The sequence below is a fragment of the Salmo salar genome, chromosome 07 (genome assembly GCF_965601325.2).
Source record: "Salmo salar chromosome 07, fSalSal1, whole genome shotgun sequence".
Lineage (NCBI taxonomy): Eukaryota > Metazoa > Chordata > Actinopteri > Salmoniformes > Salmonidae > Salmo > Salmo salar.
The window spans coordinates 29,822,722-29,847,301 of record NC_138297.1 but is presented as its reverse complement, the minus strand read 5'-3'; the positions used below and the strand labels follow the sequence as shown (position 1 = coordinate 29,847,301).

General features: G+C 44.3%; 1 protein-coding gene across 2 annotated transcripts in view; it reads left to right on the top strand.

Annotated features, from left to right (window-relative positions):
* The first annotated feature begins 11,616 nt into the window (after positions 1–11,616).
* The window catches only part of casq1b (calsequestrin 1b), a 37,667-nt gene continuing 24,703 nt past the window's right edge, over positions 11,617–24,580 (top strand). The window contains exon 1 of one of the 2 annotated variants that reach the window (XM_082977180.1): positions 11,617–12,140. In XM_082977180.1, coding sequence (XP_082833306.1) covers positions 11,904–12,140 — 237 coding nt within the window. In that variant the 5' untranslated portion in view covers positions 11,617–11,903. The remainder of the gene's footprint in view (positions 12,141–24,580) is intronic. The other variant, NM_001139682.1, reaches the window with a different exon arrangement.

Genomic DNA, 24,580 nt, shown 5'->3' with positions numbered 1-24,580 from the left:
GCCGCCACGACCAGTGAAGGTTTCTCATCAACCGAGAGATAGTGAAATGCTACATGTTAAAAAGGTGGACTTTGTATTATTATTGTAATGGTCATAAACTGTACAGCACAAGCGGAGAACAAGTCTAAGAAAATTGGAATCATTGTGAATGCTGCTGAACGTTTTTTGGGTCTTCGTGATTTCACAGCCGAGGCCGTGCAAGAAATCCTGTCGCTGAATGTACCCCCATCACAGGCCACTAAGACTGTGTAGGGATGTATTTTGGAGTGGACTCCGATTGAAGTGTGATGGGTTTTCTTAGTTGACGTGTTTTATTTTGTATGATGTCATTTTTCCCCTTTCCTGAAATGTTTTCATTTTTTCCCGATATTGCCCCATTAACATTGGATGCCAAACGCCGTTAAACCCCATCAAAGAAGAAAAAGATTAATTTAGATGCCAAAAAGGCTGCCGTGTTTCGTGTTGGTGGAGGGAGAAGATACAAAATAGCTGCAGTTTCAGTTTGGCACAGGCAGAGGGAGAAGATCCAAAATGGCTGCAGTTTCAGTGAGGTGCAGAGAAAAAACTTAATGGTGGGTTGCAAAACTAGAACCAGTTAAATGGATGTTCTGTTTCTTTGTGATTTGTTTTATTGACTTTGTAACAATATACAAAAACAAATGACAATACAAATGCATGTTACAGTATCTTTTGAGTGTGAAATGGCTGCTTTGAGTTCATTCGAGGTTGACTAGAATAGAGGAAAGTATTGACATTTGAGGAACTGAAGTGACTGGCTGATTGGACAAAGATATTTTCCACAGAAAGTGGCCTCTGAACTTCTCTTTGGTTAAAGAACCCTCTGCCTCAAATCTGGCTCTTTAGTGTGTGTGTGTGTGTGTGTGTGTGTGTGTGTGTGTGTGTGTGTGTGTGTGTGTGTGTGTGTGTGTGTGTGTGTGTGTGTGTGTGTGTGTGTCTTTAGTGGGTTTGACATAGTTACATTGACTGAGGCAAATGTATTTCATTCAAGGACGACACACACACACACACCTCCACCAATCATCAACACCAACTGTTCAATTGGAGCCTTGATTTTTTTCATTCTGTCAGGTTCTGCAGTTACCAAGCAACATGTTGTCCCCGAGTCCCAACTGTCAAAGAATCTTTCCATTTTACAGTTACTTTGTTCCAAATGGCAACCTATTCCCTATGGGCCCTGGTCAAACGTAGTGTACACTAGAGTTCCATTTAGGATGCAAACAGTGACTAACACTTCATCCTGAAATATGCAATATAATGTAAATATGTGTCAGACCTGGGTACAAATACTTTTTGAACTCTTTCAAATACTTTGAGCGTTTTGGTTTAGTCTGCCTGGAGTGCCAGATGAGCAGGATTTTCAGTTCGAGGGCTATTGGTCCATTAAAGCTCAGTCAAGCACAGATAAAGTATTTGAAACACTTTCAGATAGTATTAACCCAGGTCTAATAGAAGGCTTCTACAAGGATAGTGATTTTGATAGTAATACAAGGCAGTCAAAATCGTCTGTATTCCATCACACGCACTTCCCTTTTCAAAATCTCTGTAGAATGACAACGTAACTGTCACGTCCTGACCAGTAAAGGGGTCATTTGTCATTGTAGTATGGTCAGGGCGTGGCAGGGGGTGTTGTTTCTGTGTGTTTTGGGGTTTGTTTGTTTCCAGGGGATATGTTCTAGTTTTCTTTTTCTATGTTCATTTTCTATGTGTGGCCGAGTATGGTTTCCAATCAGAGGCAGGTGTCCTTCGTTGTCTCTGATTGGAAGCCATACTTAGGCAGCCTGTTTTTTCCTTTGGGTTTGTGGGTGGTTGTTTCCTGTAAAGTCTGAGAACCTTACGGAACTGTTGATTGTCGGTTTGTTATTTTTGTTTAAGTGTTCACGTTATTACGATAATAAAAGAAGATGAGCACTATACCCGCTGCGCTTTGGTCCCCTTTCATCGACACTTATGACAGTAACGCTCCACAGGCTGTGGTGCGTGCGCATGTGCGTCTGCGTGTGCGTGCGTGTGTGTCTGTGGCTGTCTTACACACTTTTCTGCCCTTTCTGGTTGCCTGGACACCAGTGCAAAAGGCTGGCACAGGTTTCCCGAACCCGTTTGGTGAGCTCAGAGGAGAATGAGACACACAAACACACACACACATACACTGCTTAGCAACGTTTAGGCTAGCATACGGACCGTGGGCGAGCCACGGAGGGGGAGTAGGCACTAAGGCCATTACTGTTCCAGCAGGGTGTTTATTTGTGAGTGCGTGTTTGTGTGCGCGCTTGCGTGTTTGGTATGTTGTAGTCTGTGTTCCTGTTTGCTTTTAGAGCAGGTTATGGAGGTCTGATTAGGGGCTGTGGTGGGATAAGGAGAGGGTATGAGGGTTTAATGATCTGATGGATCTGAGATTCAAGCTGACATCAATACGGACTGTTCTGAAAGGTGTGTGTCTTATTTTGTGTCTATGTGTGTGAGCATGCAGAGCATTTATGAGCTTGCGTGTGTGCAAATGTGTGTGTATGGATATGTGTGTGTGTGTGTGTGTGTGTGTGTGTGCGAATATACAGTATATGTGTGCCCATGCAGAATATGCGTGCGTGTGCACGCACGTGTTTGTGTGCACTATACACAGTCGCAGCGAGTCTTTCAGTGTGTCTCTACTGAGTGCAATTACTGCGATACATAGCAAGCCAGAGAGATGATTTATATTTTCTTCATAATCATTTTTTATTCTCTCATAGAATCAAAACGGCAATGTCTGTCTAAAACACATTTTACGGATTTTCCCTCATTTTCTGTTTCTTACCCTCGCCCTCTTTCTCTCTCTCCCGTTCTCTTTCTCATCATCTCTCTTTCCCTCTTAATCTCCCTGCCTCTCTCTTTGTCTCCCTTTGTCACTCTCTCTCTGTATTCCTGCCTCGCTCTCTTTTTCTCTCATTTTCACCACTTCCCTCCCTCCCTCCGCTAGCACTCATTAGCACTATAAGTCGAAGTGTCACATTCCCAGTTCCCACCATGCATCTGGTCTTAAGGAGGTGACAGGATGTACAGTACACGCATCATACTGTGCATTTCACAAGGCTTGATTTAGAAGAACAGAGTACATGTATTCACTTATTTAAGGATAAATAATTTTAGTTCACCTTGCATTGTTTTGGTATCAGAGGTTATTGCTTTGCTTATATTTTATCTTCCACTTTATTTACCTTGTATACCTCCAAAATTGGTGACATGACTATCACATTTGTGTAAACAGTGCCATCTCCTCTGTCTTCATTTGTTTGACAGCAAACACAATTTACAATGACCACAGCAGCTTACCATGTGACAGACTAGGAGAACCAGACTAGGTGGGAGCGAAGGAAACTGTGTGCTAGCTTAGACAGCTAGCCCTACGGCGTACTCCAGGGCACAGCAGGCTGGTGCGACACCTTGTGCTAATTAGCTAACTAGCAAGCTAGCACACTGTGTCGGTAGCATACAGTGTCGCCCCTGCCTACCGCCTGCTGTATACCAGAGTAGCTAGAGGTAGGTGGAGGCAACACCGGTAGACAGTGTCCCTGGCATTGCCTGTCAGGCACAGTTTTCTCGGGTACACAACAGGCAGGGGCGACACTGTGTGCTAGCTAACTAGCAAGCGGTGTTGCTCCACTAATGGGATGCTCTAGGGAACGCCCCGAATTGCGGGCTGCAGTTGCATACTGTTGGACATTTTGGGCGACTTGACCAAATTAACACAGTCATGCAATCGCCATAGACAAAAATTGGCAGTAGAATGGCCTTACTGAAGAGCTCAGTGACTTTCAACGTGGCACTGTTATAGGATGTCACCTTTCCAACAAGTCAGTTCGTCAAATTTCTGCACCGGTCATCTGTAAGTGCTGTTATTTTGAAGTGGAAACGTTGAGGAGCAACAACGGCTCAGCCGCGAATTGGTAGGCCACACAAGCTCACAGAACGGAAGGCCAAGTGCTGAAGTGCATAGCGTGTAAAAAGCATCTTTCCTCAGTTGCAACACTCAACATTCTCTGGAGTGATGAATCACGCTTTACCATCTGGCATTCTGACGGATGAATCTGAGTTTGGCGGATGCCAGGAGAACGCAACCTGCCCCAATGCATAGTGCCAACTGTAAAGTTTGGTGGGGGAGGAATAATGGTCTGAGGGTTGTTTTCATGGTTTGGGCTAGGCCCCTTAGTTACAGTGAAGGGAAATCTTAACTCTACAGCATACAATGACATTCTAGGGACGATTCTGATTTTCCAACTTTGTGGCAACAGTTTGGGGAAGGCCCTTTTCTGTTTCAGCATGACAATGCCCCCATTCACAAAGCGAGGTCCATACAGAAATGGTTTGTCGAGATCGGTGTGGAAGAACTTGACTGGCCTGCACAGAGCCCTGACCTCAACCCCATCGAACACCTTTGGGATGAATTGGAACGCCGACTGCGAGCCAGGCCTAATCGCCCAACATCAGTGCCCGACCTCACTAATGTTCTTGTGGCTGAATGGAAGCATCTCCCCGCAGAAATATTCCAACATCTAGTAGAAAACCTTCACAGAAGAGTGGACACTGTTATAGCAGCAAAGGGGGGACCAATTCCATATTAATGCCCATGATTTTAGAAAGAGAGGTTCAACGAGCAGGTGTCCACATTATTTCGGTCATGTAGTGTATTTCACAGCAGTTTCGATGGTACAATGATTCTCTACACTATACATTTCTTGTTTTGTCACATAAACTGAAATTCAGTGAATAATTGCAATTTTAGCAACCAGGGAATGGTGGAGTGATTTCTGCATATTGCACCTTCAAGATGCACTGAATGCCATAATATTATGCTATTAAGTGCCTGTATATGCAAAGCAACTGACTTATAATCATAGTGATTGAGATGTTTCAACATGTGTGGTGCCATTACTGCTATGGCCAGAGGAGGGTGCTGTTTTCCACTGAGGTACACTACGGTCGTCATTTCCTAGGGGTGATTGTCCTAGTACACACACACACACACACACACACACACACACACACACACACACACACACACACACCACACACACACACACACACACACACACACACACGCAGGATTGGTTGTTGACCATCAAATATACACACACACACACACACACACACACACACACACACACACACACACACACACACACACACACACACACACACACACACACACACACACCACACACACCCTCTCTCGCTCTCACACACCACTAATAAAATATAAGTTATTCCAATCTTCATTTAACTTCCCCATATACTGTACCTACCAACCCCTCAGCCCCTGTCTGCCTGGCATCTAAATAGGCACAAACTGTATGAGCCAGCATATGACATGGAGGAGGAGAGGATCAGGTTGCAAACTGTTATTAATAACTCTCCTCTCCTTTTCTACTTGGTAAACTAAAATCTGACATGCTCTCTCTCTCTCTTTAGCTCTCTCTCCTCTCTAGCTCTCTCTCTCTCTCTCTCTGGCTCTAGCGCTCTCTCTCTTTAGCTCTCGCTCCTCTCTAGATATCTCTCTCTCTAGCTCTCTCTCCTGTCTATCTCTCTCTCTCTCTCTCTCTCTCTCTCTCTCTCTCTCTCTTGCTCTAACTCTGTCTCTAGCACTCTCTCCTTCTCTCTAGCTCACTCTCCTTCTCTCTAGCTCGCTCTGGCTCTAGTGCTTTCTCTCGCTCTAGCTTCCTCTCTCTATCTCGCTGTCTCCAAGATCCCCTAAATATACACTGCTCAAAAAAATAAAGGGAACACTTAAACAACACAATGTAACTCCAAGTCAATCACACTTCTGTGAAATCAAACTGTCCACTTAGGAAGCAACACTGCTTGACAATAAATTTCACATGCTGTTGTGCAAATGGAATAGACAACAGGTGGAAATTATAGGCAATAAGCAAGACACCCCCAATAAAGGAGTGGTTCGGCAGGTGGTGACCACAGACCACTTCTCAGTTCCTATGCTTCCTGGCTGATGTTTTGGTCACTTTTGAATGCTGGCGGTGCTTTCACTCTAGTGGTAGCATGAGACGGAGTCTACAACCCACACAAGTGGCTCAGGTAGTGCAGCTCATCCAGGATGGCACATCAATGCGAGCTGTGGCAAGAAGGTTTGCTGTGTCTGTCAGCGTAGTGTCCAGAGCATGGAGGCCCTACCAGGAGACAGGCCAGTACATCAGGAGACGTGGAGGAGGCCGTAGGAGGGCAACAACCCAGCAGCAGGACCGCTACCTCCGCCTTTGTGCAAGGAGGAGCAGGAGGAGCACTGCCAGAGCCCTGCAAAATGACCTCTAGCAGGCCACAAATGTGCATGTGTCTGCTCAAACGGTCAGAAACAACATCCTCCAGCATGACCGGTTTGGCGGTGGGTCAGTCATGGTGTGGGGTGGCATTTCTTTGGGGGGCCGCACAGCCCTCCATGTGCTCGCCAGAGGTAGCCTGACTGCCATTAGGTACCGAGATGAGATCCTCTGACCCCTTGTGAGACCATATGCTGGTGCGGTTGGCCCTGGGTTCCTCCTAATGCAAGACAATGCTAGACCTCATGTGGCTGGAGTGTGTCAGCAGTTCCTGCAAGAGGAAGGCATTGATGCTATGGACTGGCCCGCCCGTTCCCCAGACCTGAATCCAATTGAGCACATCTGGGACATCATGTCTCGCTCCATCCACCAACGCCACGTTGCACCACAGACTGTCCAGGAGTTGGCGGATGCTTTAGTCCAGGTCTGGGAGGAGATCCCTCAGGAGACCATCCGCCACCTCATCAGGAGCATGACCAGGCGTTGTAGGGAGGTCATACAGGCACATGGAGGCCACACACACTACTGAGCCTCATTTTGACATGTTTTAAGGACATTACATTAAAGTTGGACCAGCCTGTAGAGTGGTTTTCCACTTTAATTTTGAATGTGACTCCAAATCCAGACCTCCATGGGTTGATAAATTGGATTTCCATTGATTATTTTTGTGTGATTTTGTTGTCAGCACATTCAACTATGTAAAGGAAAAAGTATTTCATAAGATTATTTCATTCATTCAGATCTAGGATGTGTTATTTTAGTGTTCCCTTTATTTTTTTGAGCAGTATATATATACACTCACTCGTGCATATACTGTACCTAGGCTACGTGTACACACACACAATACTAGCTAACATATTACTGAGTGTACAAACATTAGGAACACCCACTCTTTCCATGACATAGACTGAGATCCCTTATTGATGTCACCTGTTAAATCCACTTCAATCAGTGTAGATGAGGGGGGAGAAGAAAGGTTAAAGAAGGATTTTTAAGGCTTGAGACAATTGAGAGATGGAATGTGTGCGTGTGCCATTCAGATGGTGAATGGGCATGACAAAAGATTTAAGTGCCTTTGATCGGAGTATGGTAGTAGGTGCCAGGCGTACCGGTGTAATTGTGTCAAGAACTGCAACGCTGCTGGGGTTTTCACACTCAACAGTTTTCTGTGTGTATCAAGAACGGTCCACCACCCAAAGGACAATTATCAACCAACTTGACAAACTGGAGGGAAGCACTGGAGTCAACATGGGCCCGCATCCCTATGGATGCCTTGACGAATTGAGGCTGTTCTGAGAGTAAAAGGGGGTGCAACTCAATATTAATGTTTTGTACACAGTGTATATCATGAGTAAGTTTCACTAATGCTGTAGTGGTAGAATGGTTTGGTTTAAAGTCAGATTGAAATGGTGAAATTAAATGAAATGTATGTACTAATACATTGGGGAATGTATTCATTTCTCAAGGATTTTTGCTATTGAACAAATTACTGATATAGGTCTATAGTTATTTGGGTCTAAGGAGTTTCTACCTTTATGAAGAGAGGAGTCACTCGGGCACATTTCCAAAACAAAAGGTATTTCACCAGTCGTTAAAGACATGTGGAAAAGATCTGCTAGAGCAGGTATTCCCAAACTGGGTACGTGCAATGCTGTTGGGGGTAAGCCAAATCAAAATGTGATTCACATTTAAATGTTTATTTTTTGGGTAATTTTCTTTCATTTTTTTCTTCTTCACATTTTCAAACAGTCTATTTATATTGTCCAACGGGGCTATACATTTGGGTGATGTTTTTTTTCTCGCCAGAGTATCCTCGTTTCACTGCCAAAAATAAAATGAAACTATCTAGCGTTCAGCGAAATAACAGCACAATGTCAAATACAGGTAGCCCAGTCAAATAATTAACATCCAATCACATTAACTGTTACTCTCTTGCAGGAATTCCACTAACGGTCTGTATGTAGCTAAACGTAGCTGCTGCTCATGTTGGTATCTGTACTGATGGCGCAAAGCCATGGCAGGGAGACATAGTGGAGTGATAATGCGCGTGCAAGCAATTGCTCCCGACATCACTTGGGTACACTGCAGCATCCACCGAGAGGCACTTGCTTCCATGGGAATGCCTGACAGCTTGAAAGACGTTTTGGATACTACAGTGAAAATGGTTAACTTTGTTAAAGCAAGGCCCCTGAACTCTCGTGTATTTTCTGCAGTATGCAATGATATGGGTGGGCAGTGACCATGTAACGCTTTTACAACATACAGAAGTGCGCTGGTTATCAAGGGGCAAAGTATTGACACGCTTGCATGATGACGAGTTTCTCACACGACTGGCCTTTCTGGCTGGTGTTTTTTCTCGCTTGAATGATCTGAATCTAGGATTACAGGGACTCTCCGCAACTATATTCAATGTGCGGGACAAAATTGAGGCTATGCTTATGAAGTTGTAGCTCTTCTCTGTCTGCATTAACAAGGACAACACACAAGTCTTTCCATCATTGTATGATTTTTTGTGTGCAAATGAACTCAAGCTTACGGACAATGTCAAATGTGATATAGCGAAGGACCTGAGTGAGTTGGGTGCGCAATTACGCAGGTACTTTCCCGAAACGGTTGACACAAACAACTGGATTCATTATCCCTTTCATGCCCTGCCTCCAGTCCACTTATCGATATCTGAACAAGAGAGCCTCATTGAAATGGCAACAAGCGGTTCTGTGAAAATTGAATTTATTCAGAAGCCACTGCCAGATTTCTGGATTGGGCTGCGCTCAGAGTATCCTGCCTTGGCAAATCACGATAAGACACTGATGCCCTTTGCAACCATGTACCTTTATTAGAGTGGATTCTCGGCCCTTACTAGCATGACAACTAAATACAGGCACAGACTGTGTGTGGAAAATGATTTAAGACTGAGACTCTCTCCAATACAACCCAACATGGCAGAGTTATGTGCATCCTTTCAAGCACACCCTTCTCATTAACCTGTGGTGAGTTAGTCACAATTTTCGATGAACAAGTAAGGTTTTATATGGAAGATGGTTAAATAAAGAGCAAAATGATTGATTATTTGTCATGAATCCCACCGAAGGTGGCTCCCCTGCCTGTTCGGGCTTCGCTCGGCGGTCATCGTTGCCGGCCTACTAGCCACCGCTGATCCCTTTTTCCTTTTCGGTTTGTATGGTCTTATTGGTTGCACCTGTTCCCTGTTGTGTTTCTTGATTTGTGTTTATTTAAGCCTGTTTAGCCTGCCCAGGTTTGTGCGGGATTATTTTGCTGTCGTGTTATTTTTGGACGTGCTGGCTGACGCCTTATTTCTCTCTCCGGACTGTTTTGCCCTGTGTTTTGGGTTGGTCATTTATTTTACGCGCCCTTCTGTTTTGGTGTGACCGGTTTGTGCCGGAGAAAATAAAGACGTTGTATTTACCCTCTGCTCTCTGCGCCTGACTCCAACCACCACTCCTAGTATCCCGTGACATTATTATAATATTATTATTTGTGCCCTGGTCCTATAAGAGCTCTTTGTCACTTCCCATGAGCCGGGTTGTGACAAAAACTCACATTCATTCTTATGTTTAATAAATGTCTCGTATAGTGTGTGTGTGTGTGTGTGTGTGTCAGGCTTACAATGATGGCAAAAAACAACATTAAGAGTACGCTGACCCTGGTGCTAGAGGGGGTACGCAGCTGGAGGTTGAATGTTTGAAGGGGTACGGGACTATAAAATGTTTGGGAACCACTGTGCTAGAGGATACATTATACTGTAACATTAGTAGACCACTTTATACACGTGGGTTCCAGTCCATCTAGGCCAGCTCCTTTGTTGATATTTATTTCATTGAGGAGATGCAATATAAAAACATCAGCTATATCTTGTTGACTCTTGAATGACATGGTCATTTACAATTATTTGCTGAATAGGTTGATAATTTGACCTATTTAAAAGGGTAATTTGTGTATTTCCAGGCGCTTCTCTGGATTGTTTTAATTCATTGTAAGACTATCCATATAGATGGAGGCTTTTGCCTTTCTAGTTTTAGTTTTACTTGCGTTTCTTCATTTTCTATAGGAAACGTAATAACAGTCACAAAATGCCCAGTAAAGCATTGAAGATTGCTGTTCTTCTAGTCCATCATGGGGAACCTACACTCATGGAAAAAAGGGTTCCAAAAGGGTTCTCTATCTGTCCCCATAGGATAACCCTATTTGGTTCCAGGTAGAACCCTTTTTAGGGTTCCTGAAGATGTTCCAATGTTCATAGATGACCAGCAGGGTCAAACAATAATCAAAGTGTTTATAGAGTTATAGAGTCAGCACCCCAGGAGTAAATGTCAGTTGGCCTTTCATAGCCAAGCATTCAAAGGTTGAGAGAGAGAGAGAAAGAGAGAGAGAGAAAGAGAGAGAGAGAGAGAGAGAGAGAGAGAGAGAGAGAGAGAGAGAGACGAAACATCAGGTCCGGGGAAAAGGTAGCACGTCCAGGGAGAACAAGTCATGGTTCAATAGGCAGAATTGAAGAAACTGGATCAGCAGCACAACCAGGTGGACTGGGAACAGGGGAAGCCAGGAGTCATCACCATAACTCTAAATGTACAGTACTTCAAGGCCTTTATGCTGTGCCAAAGAATCTGTGCCATCCTGTCTGTTTGTCTGTCTAGGCACTCAGCTATGCACTGCACTGGCAGACTACAGTAGGGCCGACCTAGTTCGACATCTATGTGTCTCATGCTCTTTATACTCTGTGCCATCCTGAATATGCCTCTCTCTGTCTGTTTCTCTCTGTCTGCCACCCAGCTAGGCACTGGTAGACAACACTACCTAGTTCAACATAATCACCAATGTGCATCATTCCCTATACTTTGTGCCATAGAATCTATGACGTTCTCAATATGCCCCATTCTCTCTCTCTCTCTCTCTCTCTCTCTCTCTCTCTCTCTCTCTCTCTCTCTTTCTTTGAACTTGCAAGCTACAGTACACCTCCATCAAACCAAGCTCATCGACCCTCAGGATTCCATGGCGGCCATTTTGCTCCCACCGTTTGTGTCAGTATTTTTAGCCGTGGTCAGGCTCCTCTACAAAACTTAATATGGGAATGGAATCTCTCTCTCTCTCTCTCGCTCTCTCTCTCTCTCTCTCATCCAACAGGTGGCCATGCGATCCAAAGATAGCCCCTCCCACGTTTCCATCCATTTGCTATTTTCTAACCCCCCCCAAACCCATCGTCATCAAGCCCCCCCATCCCCCTCCCACTTTCTCTCCCTACTTTTTGGTTGCCCACTCTCCCCGGGTTGCAGTCTGCTTCTCTCTCCCTCCAACTCGCCCGCGTCGTTGGAACCCCACCCCTCACTCACCCCCTTGGACAGTAGTGTTTGAGCCCGCGTGTAAAAGGGGGGGTTCAACATTCCGACCTGCTCTTCTCTGGCCGGCGTCGAAACGAAGTGGACCTTGTTCCTAAGTGGCGTTTTTTATTTTTTATTTTAGGAACAACGCAAAATATATTTTTCCGCAACATTAAACAATTCAGCAATTGACGTCCAAGTCGTGGGAGACCTGAGTGGGGGGAACCAACAATAACCTGGAACAATGAAGTGGGGTTGGGTGTTTCTGGGGGCCCTGCTCTCTTTGGGGAACATGTCCTGGGGAGAGAAGGGTCTGGAGATCCCTGAGTATGATGGGAAAGACCGCGTCCATGATCTCAATGCTAAGAACTACAAGTCTGTGATGAAGAAGTACGATGTCATGGTGATCTACTACCATGCACATGTGGAGAACAACAAAAACGCCCAGAAAGCATTCGAGATGGAGGAGCTCGCCCTGGAGGTGGGTTCTTTGGAGGGAATGGATGGAGGAATGGAGGGGAAGAGGGAGAGAGGATGAGTGAGATGGAGGAGTTGACCCTGGACGTGGGTGTTGGGACAGCATGACGAAACTGAGGGATAAGGGGAAAAGGGGATGAAGGGTTGAGGGAGGACTTATGAGGGAGATGGAGGAGAAGGTGCCTGAGGCTAGATAACATGACCCCTGATGTGGGGCAAAAGGATGATGAGAAAGAGGGGGAGAGTGGATAGAGGGAAACTGAGGGATGAGAGAATGGAGGGAGGGGCAACAATGAGGGAGAGAGACATAGCATAATTTGCGCTGCAGGTACATTCCAGGAAGCCAGCAGCATCATCAACCCAGGGGGAAAAGGAGGGAAGAGGGGATGAGGGAGAGAGAGAGAAAGAGAGAGACAAGGTGGCAGGGGTAAACACTACACGCTGAGAGATGCTAAAAAAGCACCTTAATAGAAAATATAGTCTGTCTTTCCTAAGAATATTAGGAGCCTGATTAGTTAGACTGAACCAGGATGTGGAGCACTCCAAATGGTTGGGCCTTGGACACGTCATGTTATTGGTTGTTGGAAAACAAGAGTTGAAGCTGGTCTGGTCTGGTCTGCGTAGCTGAGTCCTAAATCCATAGGTTTTTGCTTCGGGGTTCTCTGGGCTATTTAGTTCAGCTTGAGGGTCTCCAAGCGGCTTGTGGGTATATGGGTATGTGTGCGTGCATACAGGTGCAGTATGTGGGTGTAGTGGATGAACTATCAACCTGCTGAATTCAGAGAGGATCAAAATTAGACTATGACATCATAACAACAACCGATATCTACCCCTGCAGTTCTTCTGCACACTGCATTGCACGCCCACAGCAGATCAGGGTAAGTCTGGCTCTGTATGTATCAAGCGTCTCAAAGAAGGAGTGCTGATCTAGTATCAGTTTGATCATAGTCTATAAGATAAACATGGACAGGAGGGACCTGGGGCTGTTTGTATCAAGAGTATCGAAGTAAGAGTACTGATCTAGGATCAGGTCCCCCCTATCCATGTCATCTTATTCATTGTGATCAAAAAGGGAAAATGTATCCAATATCAGCACTCATACTTTGAGATGCTTGATACATACAGTGTCTTCTTACAGGTCTAGAGTAGCGCTAGCTGTCACAACTGTAAATAGCTCTGGACAGGGATGGCGTAGTTACCAAGAAGGCGAAGAGCCTTCCTGGGAGAGACAGAGAGACGTATATCACAGCTCTAACTTCTATCAGTGCTTTCAATGCTCTCCCTGCACCATAATACACAACGCTAGGCCGCAGGTGAACATCTTAACCTTTTACCACGGTGGGTTAAATCAGGGTCACACAGAGTGTTTTTTGGTAGTCTTAAACAAATCTACTTTGAGACAAAAGTATGCAGCTCACACATATGGTTATGAGCTTAAAAATAGAAGTTACCTGTACCATGTCAGATAGCTTGACCCCTCACTGTCTTACTGCTGACTACTGGTCAATGTGGAGCGTTAGTTAGCCAATCAGAAACAAGCTTTCAGGGGTCTAAAATACATACTGAAAATAGCATTTCCACCAAACAGGATTTATTAATTATTAAATGATGCACCCTGACAAAATCAGATGTAATTGGATTTTTAAGAGTACAAAACTCAATATCTCCCAGTATATAAAAATATGTGTCGTGGAAAATTGCAAGATTATGTTATAATGCTTGTATTGCATTATAATGGTTGTTTTATTCGACAGAATAGAGTATTCTGTTAACTATTTTGTGTGTGTGTTCTACTGAGGATGGGCCTCTGGGAGATAACACTGACAGAGGAGATTTACAATGCCTTTGGGTGATAAAACCTAAAGAGCATTCCAGATAACACAAGGTAATGTTTTTGTGCTATACCGTACCAGGGTGAGACGGTTCCAGTTTGGAGTAGGAGGACCAGACAATGGTCTTTACAATGAAAACTGATGACACAGCAGTTGCTGTCTGCTATGTATTATAGATACCTTTCATAAAAATCTTAACCTTGTGACCATTCTATGTATCTGTTGATTGTCATGTAGGTTGAGAGGGGTGTATCTTGGCTGTAAAAGATCTCAGTAGCCATTGTTTTATCACTTTCAATGGTTCATTAGAAATGGGGCATCATTGAAAGTCAGTGCTATTGCAAATCTCTTATAATTAAAGATGTAGTTTAAGTATAACTCTGACTGGTGTGTGAAGTTTGGTTCTCCTCATTTGGTAATACAGAAATTAGCCACCTCATATGTGAATGGTTTTACTGCAGGAAAGACCCCAATATCTCAAGATACTTATCAGAGGATTGGTCTAGCATGACTGTTTATGTTGTGTGACTTGCTCTGATGCATTTCACAGATGAAAAATATCATATGATTTCACTTCAACCCTGTAATGTTCAGTAATGCTATTGGACAGATGAGTAGCACAAGGTGTGTAATCCAATGTACTCTATCCGTACTGGTGAGGCTTCTGAGCTGCTGTCGCCTCATGGATGTCTCAACCCATAAATAGTGTGGACGACAATGATTCAGCCGTATACAAATTACAGCAGTGCCACAATTTCTAGATTCATCTTGTTTCTTTAGACTGAGCGTTGTTGAGGTTGTGGTGGTGTCTGCATTCAAAAGCAGTGCTTATGTGAACAATTTAATGAAATGGTAATCTAGAGGATTTGAGTGACATACAGTAATTGTTACAAGTGTTGAGGGAGAGGGATAGAAAGTTAAAATGCAGATGCACCAGAAACACTGACAGTTAAGGAGATTGAACGGAATCTTACACTTAGAAATTCATAATGTATTATACAAATTGGAATTTGTAACATATCATACGAATTTCAGAATTAAAAAACGTGTTATTGATTTTTCTTGTTAAAGCTTGTGAGTGCTACTTTCAAAACTACTGGCTGAAATTATACAAAAACTCTGCTGCGTCACTTTAAGACAGATAGCCTGAGCAAGATCACAAAAACAACCTCCGGTTACCATCTTCTTGCCTGCGACTTCCCTACTCCACCTAGCATGGCGAGAAAGTAATCCTCCTCGGCATCTTCTTCTCTGAGCGGTCAAAGGTCAGAACGCTAGCCAGTGTATCCCCGGCCAGTCACACCTGAAATGTCACCCCTCTAAGAGTCAGATTACTGGAGTCAGATTATCTCTCTCTCGGTCAAAAACAAGATAATGGAGATGAAGATGCTATATCTATATGCGGTTGGGCGTTGATTTTGGAGCTGTATCGATTTTGGGGTTTGCTTGAGGCTTGGGGCGGCAGGTAGCCTAGTGGTTAGAGCGTTGGACTTCTAACCGAAAGGTCGCAAGGTTGAATCCTTGAGCTGACAATGTACAAATATGTTGTTCTGCCCCTGAACAAGGCAGTTAACCCACTGTTCCTAGGCCGCCATTGAAAATAAGAATTTGTTCTTAACTGACTTGCTTAGCTAAATAAAGGTAAAAAGAAATGTATGAGGTGACTTGGGTGTGAGAGAGTATTCATGCTTGTGTTTCTTCACTCTCTCTTACTATATGTGGTCATGCCCTGATATTGGAGCTGTGTTGGTTTTTGGGTTTATGTGACGTTAAGGAGTGGATGAGGCTACTTGAGGATGATTTGGGTGTAGGAGAGTATCAGTGTTCATGCGGGTGAAGTTTGTGTTTATGAGGTGTAATAATAACAATCCTGATTGAATGATTTGTGTTTTTGCAAGGAGGAGATGAGAGAGAGAGAGAGAGAGAGACAGACAGAGGAGGAGAGAGGGGGAGAGAGAAAGAGAGAGTTCTTTGTTCTCAATGAAAGTCTCATGTCATGTAGCCTACTGTAATTTGGTCCAGATCGCAGCTGTTTGGTCACTATGGAGATTTCTATTAATTTGAGTCAGTCAGTGACTCATGCTAGCTAAGCTAGCATCGCTGCACTAGGCCTAATAACAGTGACTCATGCTAGCTGCCATTGCTGTACTGTACTAGGCTCAATCAACAGACCCCAACTAACAACAAACGTTCTCACAACTTTAAGGAATGTTCCCTTAAGACTCACATTAGGTTATTACCTTACGTTTTCATAGGAATGTTCCAGTGATGTGCAAGAACTGTTTCCAAGAGACCATTTTCTCAAAGTTAACCGGAACCCAGAACATGGTTACCATGTTCTCAGAATATTTAATATTAATGTTCTAGACACGTTTCATTGGAAAGTTGCAAGAATATTGCAGTGTCCAGTTTTCTGAAGGTAAGGAGAATGTTCCATCAACGTCACACCAAACACACACAGACCATGGTTACCATGTTCTTAGAAAATAAGATATTAATATTCTAGACAAGTTTCATGGGAATGTTGCAAGAAGATTCCTGTGTCCAATGTCGTTTAAAACATAGGACATTCTGTTGTGGTCCCCTGGAGGTTTTTGTCTTGTTCCCAGCTTGTTTCAGGTACGTCCCTAAGTACGTTTTTAAGATGTCGCCTGATGGTCCCTTAGAAACGTAAAAAGAAAAAAACCTGTTTCTTTACAGACCACCCCTTGTTACTTTTGCAGAGCCTATCAAGGCCCTGATTGGTGAACCACTGATCCATTCACAGATGTTTGTTGGCAAGGATAGGGACACCCAAACAGTGCTTTCAACATGCAGCGTTTTCAACTTACATATTTGACATATTGTACCTTCAGAAAGTATTCACACCACTTGACCTTTTCCACATTGTGTTGTGTTACCGCCTGAATTCAAATGTATTACATTTAGATTTTGTGTCACTGGGCTACACACAATGCCCCGTAATGTCAAAGTGGAATTATGTTTTTAGAAAGTTTTACAAATTAATAAAAAATGTAAAGCTGAAATGTTTTGAGTCAATAAGTATTCAACCGCTCTGTTATGGCAAGCCTAAATAAATTCAGGAGTAAATATTTGCTTAACAAGTCACATAATAAGTTGCATGAACTCACTCTGTGTGCAATAATAGTGCTTAACATGATTTTTGAATGACACCATTGGCCTCATGGTGAAATCCCTGAGTGGTTCCCTTCCTCATCACTGTACCCCACACACACAATTATCTGTAAGGTCCCTCAATCGAGCAGTGAATTTATTGGTAGATGGGTAAAAAAAAAGCAGCCATTGAATATCCCTTTGAGCATGGTGAAGTTATTAATTACACTTTAGATGGTGTATCAATACACCCAGTCACTACAAAGCTATAGGCATCCTTCCTAACTCTGTTGCCGGAGAGGAAGAGAACCACTCAGGGATTTCACCATGAGGCCAATGGTGGCTTGAAAACAGTTACAGAATTTCATGGCTGTGATAGGAGAAAACGGAGGATCGTTCAACAACATTGTAGTTACTCCACAATACTAACCTAAATGACAGAGTGAAAAGAAGGAAGCCTGTATAGAATACAAATATTCCAAAACATGCATCCTGTTTGCAATAAGGCACTATATTAAAATTGTAAAGAATGAGTCAAAGAAATTAACTTTATGTCCTGAATACAAAGCGTTATGTTTGGGGCAAATCCAACACAATACATTACTGAGTACCACTCTTCATATTTTCAAGCATAGTGGTGGTGGCAGCATCATGTTATGGGTATGCTTGTCATTGGCAAGGACTAGGGAGTTTTTTTGTGTCTATAAAAATAAATGGAATAGAGCTAAGTACAGGCAAAATCCTAGAGGACAACCTGGTTCAGTCTGCTTTCCAACAGACAATGGGAGACAAATTCCCCCTTCAGCAGGAGGATAATAACCTAAAACACAATCTCAAATATACGTACACTGGAGTTGCTTACATGTTCTCACCTGGGATTTAAACTCATAACCTCTTGGTTCACGTCATTCATTTTTTCCTGCTATGCCACCATGTCAGTTATCAGTTCATCTGACTATTCTCTCATCAATGATTTAATTGACTTATTTCAGAAATGTTATGGTTTTCTGTATAGTGGTCTAATATTGGTGTGACATATTACTCTCTTTTCATGTTACTCCTTTATCACTATGATACATAAAATCGTTTTTCTTGAGTGTACTTTTAACCAAGCTGAGATTAAATTAAAAGTGCAAAGTGTAGCAATACAGGTGAATCCAGTCACTGACACAGACATGGTGGCGTAGCAGGAAGATGGGAATGCCATGAACCCAGAGGTTGTGAGTTCAAATCCCAGGTGAATTCCATGTTAAATAATAGTTACTGTAAAAATGAACATGCACAATGTAATTGAGCCGACAAGGTGAAAAATCTGTTGATGTGCCCTTGAGCAAGGCGCTTAATCCTAATTTCCTCCTGGGGCACCATACTTCTATGGTTGACCCTGTATAACAGCACATTTCACTGCACCTATCTGGTGTATGTGACAATAAAACATATATTATATTTGTTATTTACATGCTAGCATTAGTACACGGTGGATTCTGTGTAGATTTCAGGGTATGAGTCACATCTAGAGTGTGTGTAGCATTGCTGTACTTGAATGTGTGTAACATTTTATGAAAATATATATATTCCTGCCTGGCTGGCTGGGCATTTCATTGTTGCAGCATCTACTGCGTAAACACGTCAACGTCCCACAGGATTGCATTAAAAGTATGCTGAATCCTCTCTATGTCTTTGAAGGGGGGCAGCAGGCAGTTAAGCTTTTATGGCTCACTGGCTTTGAACAGGGGAATAGTGAAAAATAGATGCATCCATCAGTAGCGAAGTCCAAATTATACGTTTTCTTTGGTCAAAGTGGGGTGTAGTTTGTACTCTTCTTTGGGATAGGTATGGAGCTAGCCTGACATGAAATGGGATATGGGGCAGCGGGCTTAATTCAATCATATTTTGACCAACAGGTCAAATACTATGTTAATTGTGTAGATAATCCTCCAAGAAAATCAATGGTTCAACCCTCATGTCTCTATCACAATCTGTTCAAAGGTTGGTTTTTACCCTTGTAGGATGGCCAGAATTAGGGTGACTAAATCAATGGAGGCCAGAGAAAAACAGTGGTACAAAAATCATAAAGCATCGTGTCGTCTAGGCTGGACGCTGTGCGAGAATAATTGCTACCTGACAGTCTCACTTTCCCGTTGAACTCATCATCTTTCTTTTCGCATGTACAGGACATAAAAACAATATAGAGGCAGGATAGATATTGATTTTGAGTCATGACATATTTTAGTATAAGCTTTTCATATTAATACAAGATTCCTGTTCTTTTTTAGAAGATTTCTCTCAAAAACAAACGTTTCTCTGTGAAATGTCACTGGAGCACTGAGTGAGCATACTGCAAGCTTTTTTATTTTCAAAGCCTTTTACATTTATTTCAGCTCAAAAACCGTTACACACTGTGTCCCTCAATGGCTGAGATTGATTGGCCACTCCTGAAGCTACCTGTGGATCATACTACATTAGCTAGTTCCTCTACATATTTCTTGCATGAATAGCTGCATCTTCTACAGTACCATGTGGAATAGACATTCTCTGTAGTATTGAGCTGAACGTTCAGACCATCGTCATGGCAACCGTGTCACTCTTCTGGCACCATGCTGTTGATGCGAAATAACATCATCACTGCTCATTAGGCAGCAACACCAACAACAATACTTGTATTACTGCCAGTTCTCATGAGAGTAGTGATGTAATGCAAGCACAAAGCTACTAACTAACAAATTAAAAAGGTTTTAGAAGTGGTTGAGTACAACATTTGGGGATGATTACAATGTTACAAAGGATAAAGTATCCTATGGTTAAGTTTGGAAATTGTGAAGGTCAATAAACTGTGCGTCTTGGGCTTCATAGTTTGCGATTTATTTTTAGTTATTTCTTACATTATTAGGCCAGACATTTTTTTGTGTTATTACATACAGCCGGCATTTCTTTGGGGATATCAGAGCAGCGGTAACTCACCAGCATTAAAACCAGGAATACGACTTTCCCGAATTGGATCCTTTGTTCGTACCCCCCAGGGCAATTTAACCTCTTACATCTAGACGTTCCGCTAGCGGAACACCTGCTCCAATATCCAATGATAGGCGTGGCGCGAATTACAAATTCCTCAAAAATACAAAAACTTCCATTTTTCAAACATATGACTATTTCACAGCATTTTAAAGACAAGACTCTCCTTTATCTAACCACACTGTCCGATTTCAAAAATGCTTTACAGCGAAAGCAAAACATTAGATTATGTCAGCAGAGTACCAAGCCAGAAATAATCAGACACCCATTTTTCAAGCTAGCATATAATGTCACAAAAACCCAGAAGACAGCTAAATGCAGCACTAACCTTTGATGATCTTCATCAGATGACACACCTAGGACATTATGTTATACAATACATGCATGTTTTGTTCAATCAAGTTCATATTTATATCAAAAAACAGCTTTTTACATTAGCATGTGACGTTCAGAACTAGCATACCCCCCGCAAACTTCCGGAGGAATTTGCTAACAATTTACTAAATTACTCACGATAAACGTTCACAAAAAGCATAACAATTATTTTATGAATTATAGATACAGAACTCCTCTATGCACTCGATATGTCCGATTTTAAAATAGCTTTTTGGTGAAAGCACATTTTGCAATATTCTAAGTACATAGCCCAGGCATCACGGGTTAGCTATTTAGACACCCGGCAGGTTTAGCCTTCACCAAAATCAGATTTACTATTATAAAAGTTTGATTACCTTTTGTTGTCTTCGTCAGAATGCACTCCCAGGACTGCTACTTCAATAACAAATGTTGGTTTGGTCCAAAATAATCCATCGTTATATCCAAATTGCGGCGTTTTGTTCGTGCGTTCCAGACACTATCTGAAAGGGTAAATAAGGGTCATGCGCATGGCGCAATACGTGACAAAAAAAATCTAAATTGTCACGTCCTGACCAGTATAAGGTTAATTGGTATTGTAGTTTGGTCAGGACGTGGCAGAGGGTATTGGTTTTATGTGGTTCGGGGTGGTGTGTTTTGTTGAAGGGGCATTTGGTTTAAGTATTCCGGGGTTTTTGGGCACTGTTGGGTTTTCAGGTATTCTATGATTTGTCTAGTATGTCTGTTTCTATGTTTGGTTAATTGGGGTTGGGACTCTCAGTTGAAGGCAGGTGTTGTCTATCTGCCTTTGATTGAGAGTCCCATATATGAGGGTGTGTTTGTGTTTGTTATTTTGTGGGTGATTATTCTGTGTTTAGCCTTGTGCCTTACCAGACTGTTTTTGTTGATCGTTCGTTCTTTGTTATTTTGGTGTTCATTTTGTATTTATTAAAAAGCAAGATGAGCATACACATACCTGCTGCGTTTTGGTCCTCCATTTCCAACGACAAGCGTGACAGAATCACCCACCAACTATGGACCAAGCAGCAGAAGAAGGAGCAGAGGGACTTCGAGTTGGACTGGCGGGAGAAGTGGACCTGGGAGGAAGTACTGGACGGGGCCGGACCTTGGCACCAGGCTGGGGATTATCGCCGCCCGCAGTGGGAAATTGAGGCAGCCAAGGCAGAGAGGCGGAGGTACGAGGCCATGTACGCGCTGAGGGTGAAGCACGAGAGGCACCCCCATTAATCTTTTTGGGGGGGGCACACGGGTAGTTTGGCTAGGCGTAGGAAGAGCCGGAAGCCAGCTACCCGTGGTTATATGGAGGAGCGTATGGGGTGGAGAGCGCTATGTTTCGCTGAGGAGCGCACTATCTCACCCATACGCACGCACAGTCCGGTGCGCGTTATTCCAGCCCCTCGCAGGTGCCGTGCTAGAGCAGGCATCCAGCCTGGTAGGAGGATGCCTGCGCAGCGCATCTGGTCGCCGGTACGCCTCCGAGGACCAGGCTACCCAACTCCCGCTCTACGCACGGCTACCATCAGGCCCCTGCACAGCCCAGTCTGCCCTGTACCAGCACCCCGCTCGTACAGGGCTACTAGTTCCATCCAGCCAAGACGGGTTGTGCAGGAGGTAAGATCAAGACCGACTGTGCGCCTCCATAGCCCTGGGTTTCCAGCTCCTGTCTCTCGTGCGGACCCGGAAGTGCGTCAACCCAGTGCGACTCGTCCTGTTCCCGCTCCCCGCACTAGCCTTCAAGTGCGTAAACCCAGCCACGCCAGTCAACAGTCGTCATCAGAGCTGCCCGCCAGTCAACAGTCGTCATCAGAGCTGCCCGCCAGTCAACAGTCGTCATAAGAGCTGCCCGCCAGTCAACAGTCGTCATCAGAGCTGCCCGCCAGTCAACAGTCGTCATCAGAGCTGCCCGCCAGTCAACAGTCGTCATCAGAGCTGCCCGCCAGTCAACAGTCGTCATCAGAGCTGCCCGCCAGTCAACAGTCGTCATCAGAGCTGCCCGCCAGTCAACAGTCGTCATCAGAGCTGCCCGCCAGTCAACAGTCGTCATCAGAGCTGCCCGCCAGTAAACAGTCATCAGAGCTGCCCGCCAGTAAACAGTCATCAGAGCTGCCCGCCAGTAAACAGTCGTCATCAGAGCTGCCCGCCAGTCAACAGTCGTCATCAGAGCTGCCTGCCAGTCAACAGTCGTCGGAGCGGCCAGACTGCGCTGAACTACCGGAGCGGCCAGACTGCGCTGAACTGCCGGAGCGGCCAGACTGCGCTGAACTGCCGGAGCGGCCAGACTGCGCTGAACTGCCGGAGCGGCCAGACTGCGCTGAACTGCCGGAGCGGCCAGACTGACCTGAACTGCCGGAGTGGCCAGACTGCCCTGAAGTGCCCTGAACTGCCGGAGTGGCCAGACTGCCCTGAACTGCCGGAGTGGCCAGACTGCCTCGACTGTCCCGAGTGGCCAGACTGCCCCGACTGTCCCGAGTTGCCAGACTGCCCCGACTGTCCCGAGTTGCCAGACTGCCCCGACTGTCCCGAGTTGCCAGACTGCCCCGACTGTCCCGAGTTGCCAGACTGCCCCGACTGTCCCGAGTTGCCAGACTGCCCCGACTGTCCCGAGTTGCCAGACTGCCCCGACTGTCCCGAGTTGCCAGACTGCCCCGACTGTCCCGAGTTGCCAGACTGCCCCGACAGCCTGGAACGGCCTGAGCCGGAGCCACCTCCAGAGATAGGTGGGTTGGGGAGGGGGGGTGTAGCACAGTGCCGTTGTTGACGGCAGCCACCCTCCCTTCCCTCCCTTTAGTAAGGGGGAATTTTTCTTTTTGGTGTTGCTTGGGGTTATTTTTGTTAAGGTGCTTCCGGGGTTAGCACCTTTAAGGGGGGGGGGGGTACTGTCACGTCCTGACCAGTATAAGGTTAATTGGTATTGTAGTTTGGTCAGGACGTGGCAGAGGGTATTCGTTTTATGTGGCTCGGGGTGGTGTGTTTTGTTGAAGGGGCATTTGGTTGAAGTATTCCGGGGTTTTTGGGCACTGTTGGGTTTTCAGGTATTCTATGATTTTGTCTAGTATGTCTGTTTCTATGTTTGGTTAATTGGGGTTGGGACTCTCAGTTGAGGCAGGTGTTGTCTATCTGCCTTTGATTGAGAGTCCCATATATGAGGGTGTGTTTGTGTTTGTTATTTTGTGGGTGATTATTCTGTGTTTAGCCTTGTACCTTACCAGACTGTTTTTGTTGATCGTTCGTTCTTTGTTATTTTGGTGTTCATTTTGTATTTATTAAAAAGCAAGATGAGCATACACATACCTGCTGCGTTTTGGTCCTCCATTTCCAACGACAAGCGTGACATAAATATTCCATTACCGTACTTCGAAGCATGTCAACCGCTGTTTAAAATCCATTTTTATGCCATTTTTCTCGTAAAAAAGCGATAATATTCCGACCGGGAATGTCCATTTAGCTAAACAGAGGAAAGTAAACAAAGCTTTCGGTCGACGCGGGCACGAGCCTGAGTCTCACAGTACTGTAACCAGCCACTACCCAAATGCGCTACTTTTTTTCAGCCAGAGCCTGCAAAGCCACGATTCAGCTTTTTACCGCCTTCTGAGACCCTATGGCAGCCGTAGGAAGTGTCACGGGACAGCTAAGATCCTCACTCTTCAATAAACAGAGACAAGAAGAACGACACCTTGTCAGACAGGCCACTTCCTGCATGAAACCATCTCAGTTTTTTGCCTGCCAAATGAGTTCTGTTATACTCACAGACACCATTCAAACAGTTTTAGAAACTTTAGGGTGTTTTCTATCCATATGTAATAAGTATATGCATATTCTAGTTACTGGGTAGGAGTGGTAACCAGATTAAATCGGGTATGTTTTTTATCCAGCCATGAAAATACTGCCCCCTAGCCATAACAAGTTAACTTATTCCAGAGGCTGCTCCAAAACACCACCGGCGGAGAAGAGGTATTCGGAGTGGACTTCTAGTCCAACTCAGGAGGCGTGCACACCATCCACCGCTTCCGAGTATATTACTCGCTAATATTCAGTCTCTGGATGATGAAGTAGATGAGTTCAGGGCGAGGATCTCCTTCCAGAGAGACATCATGGATTGTAACATACTCTG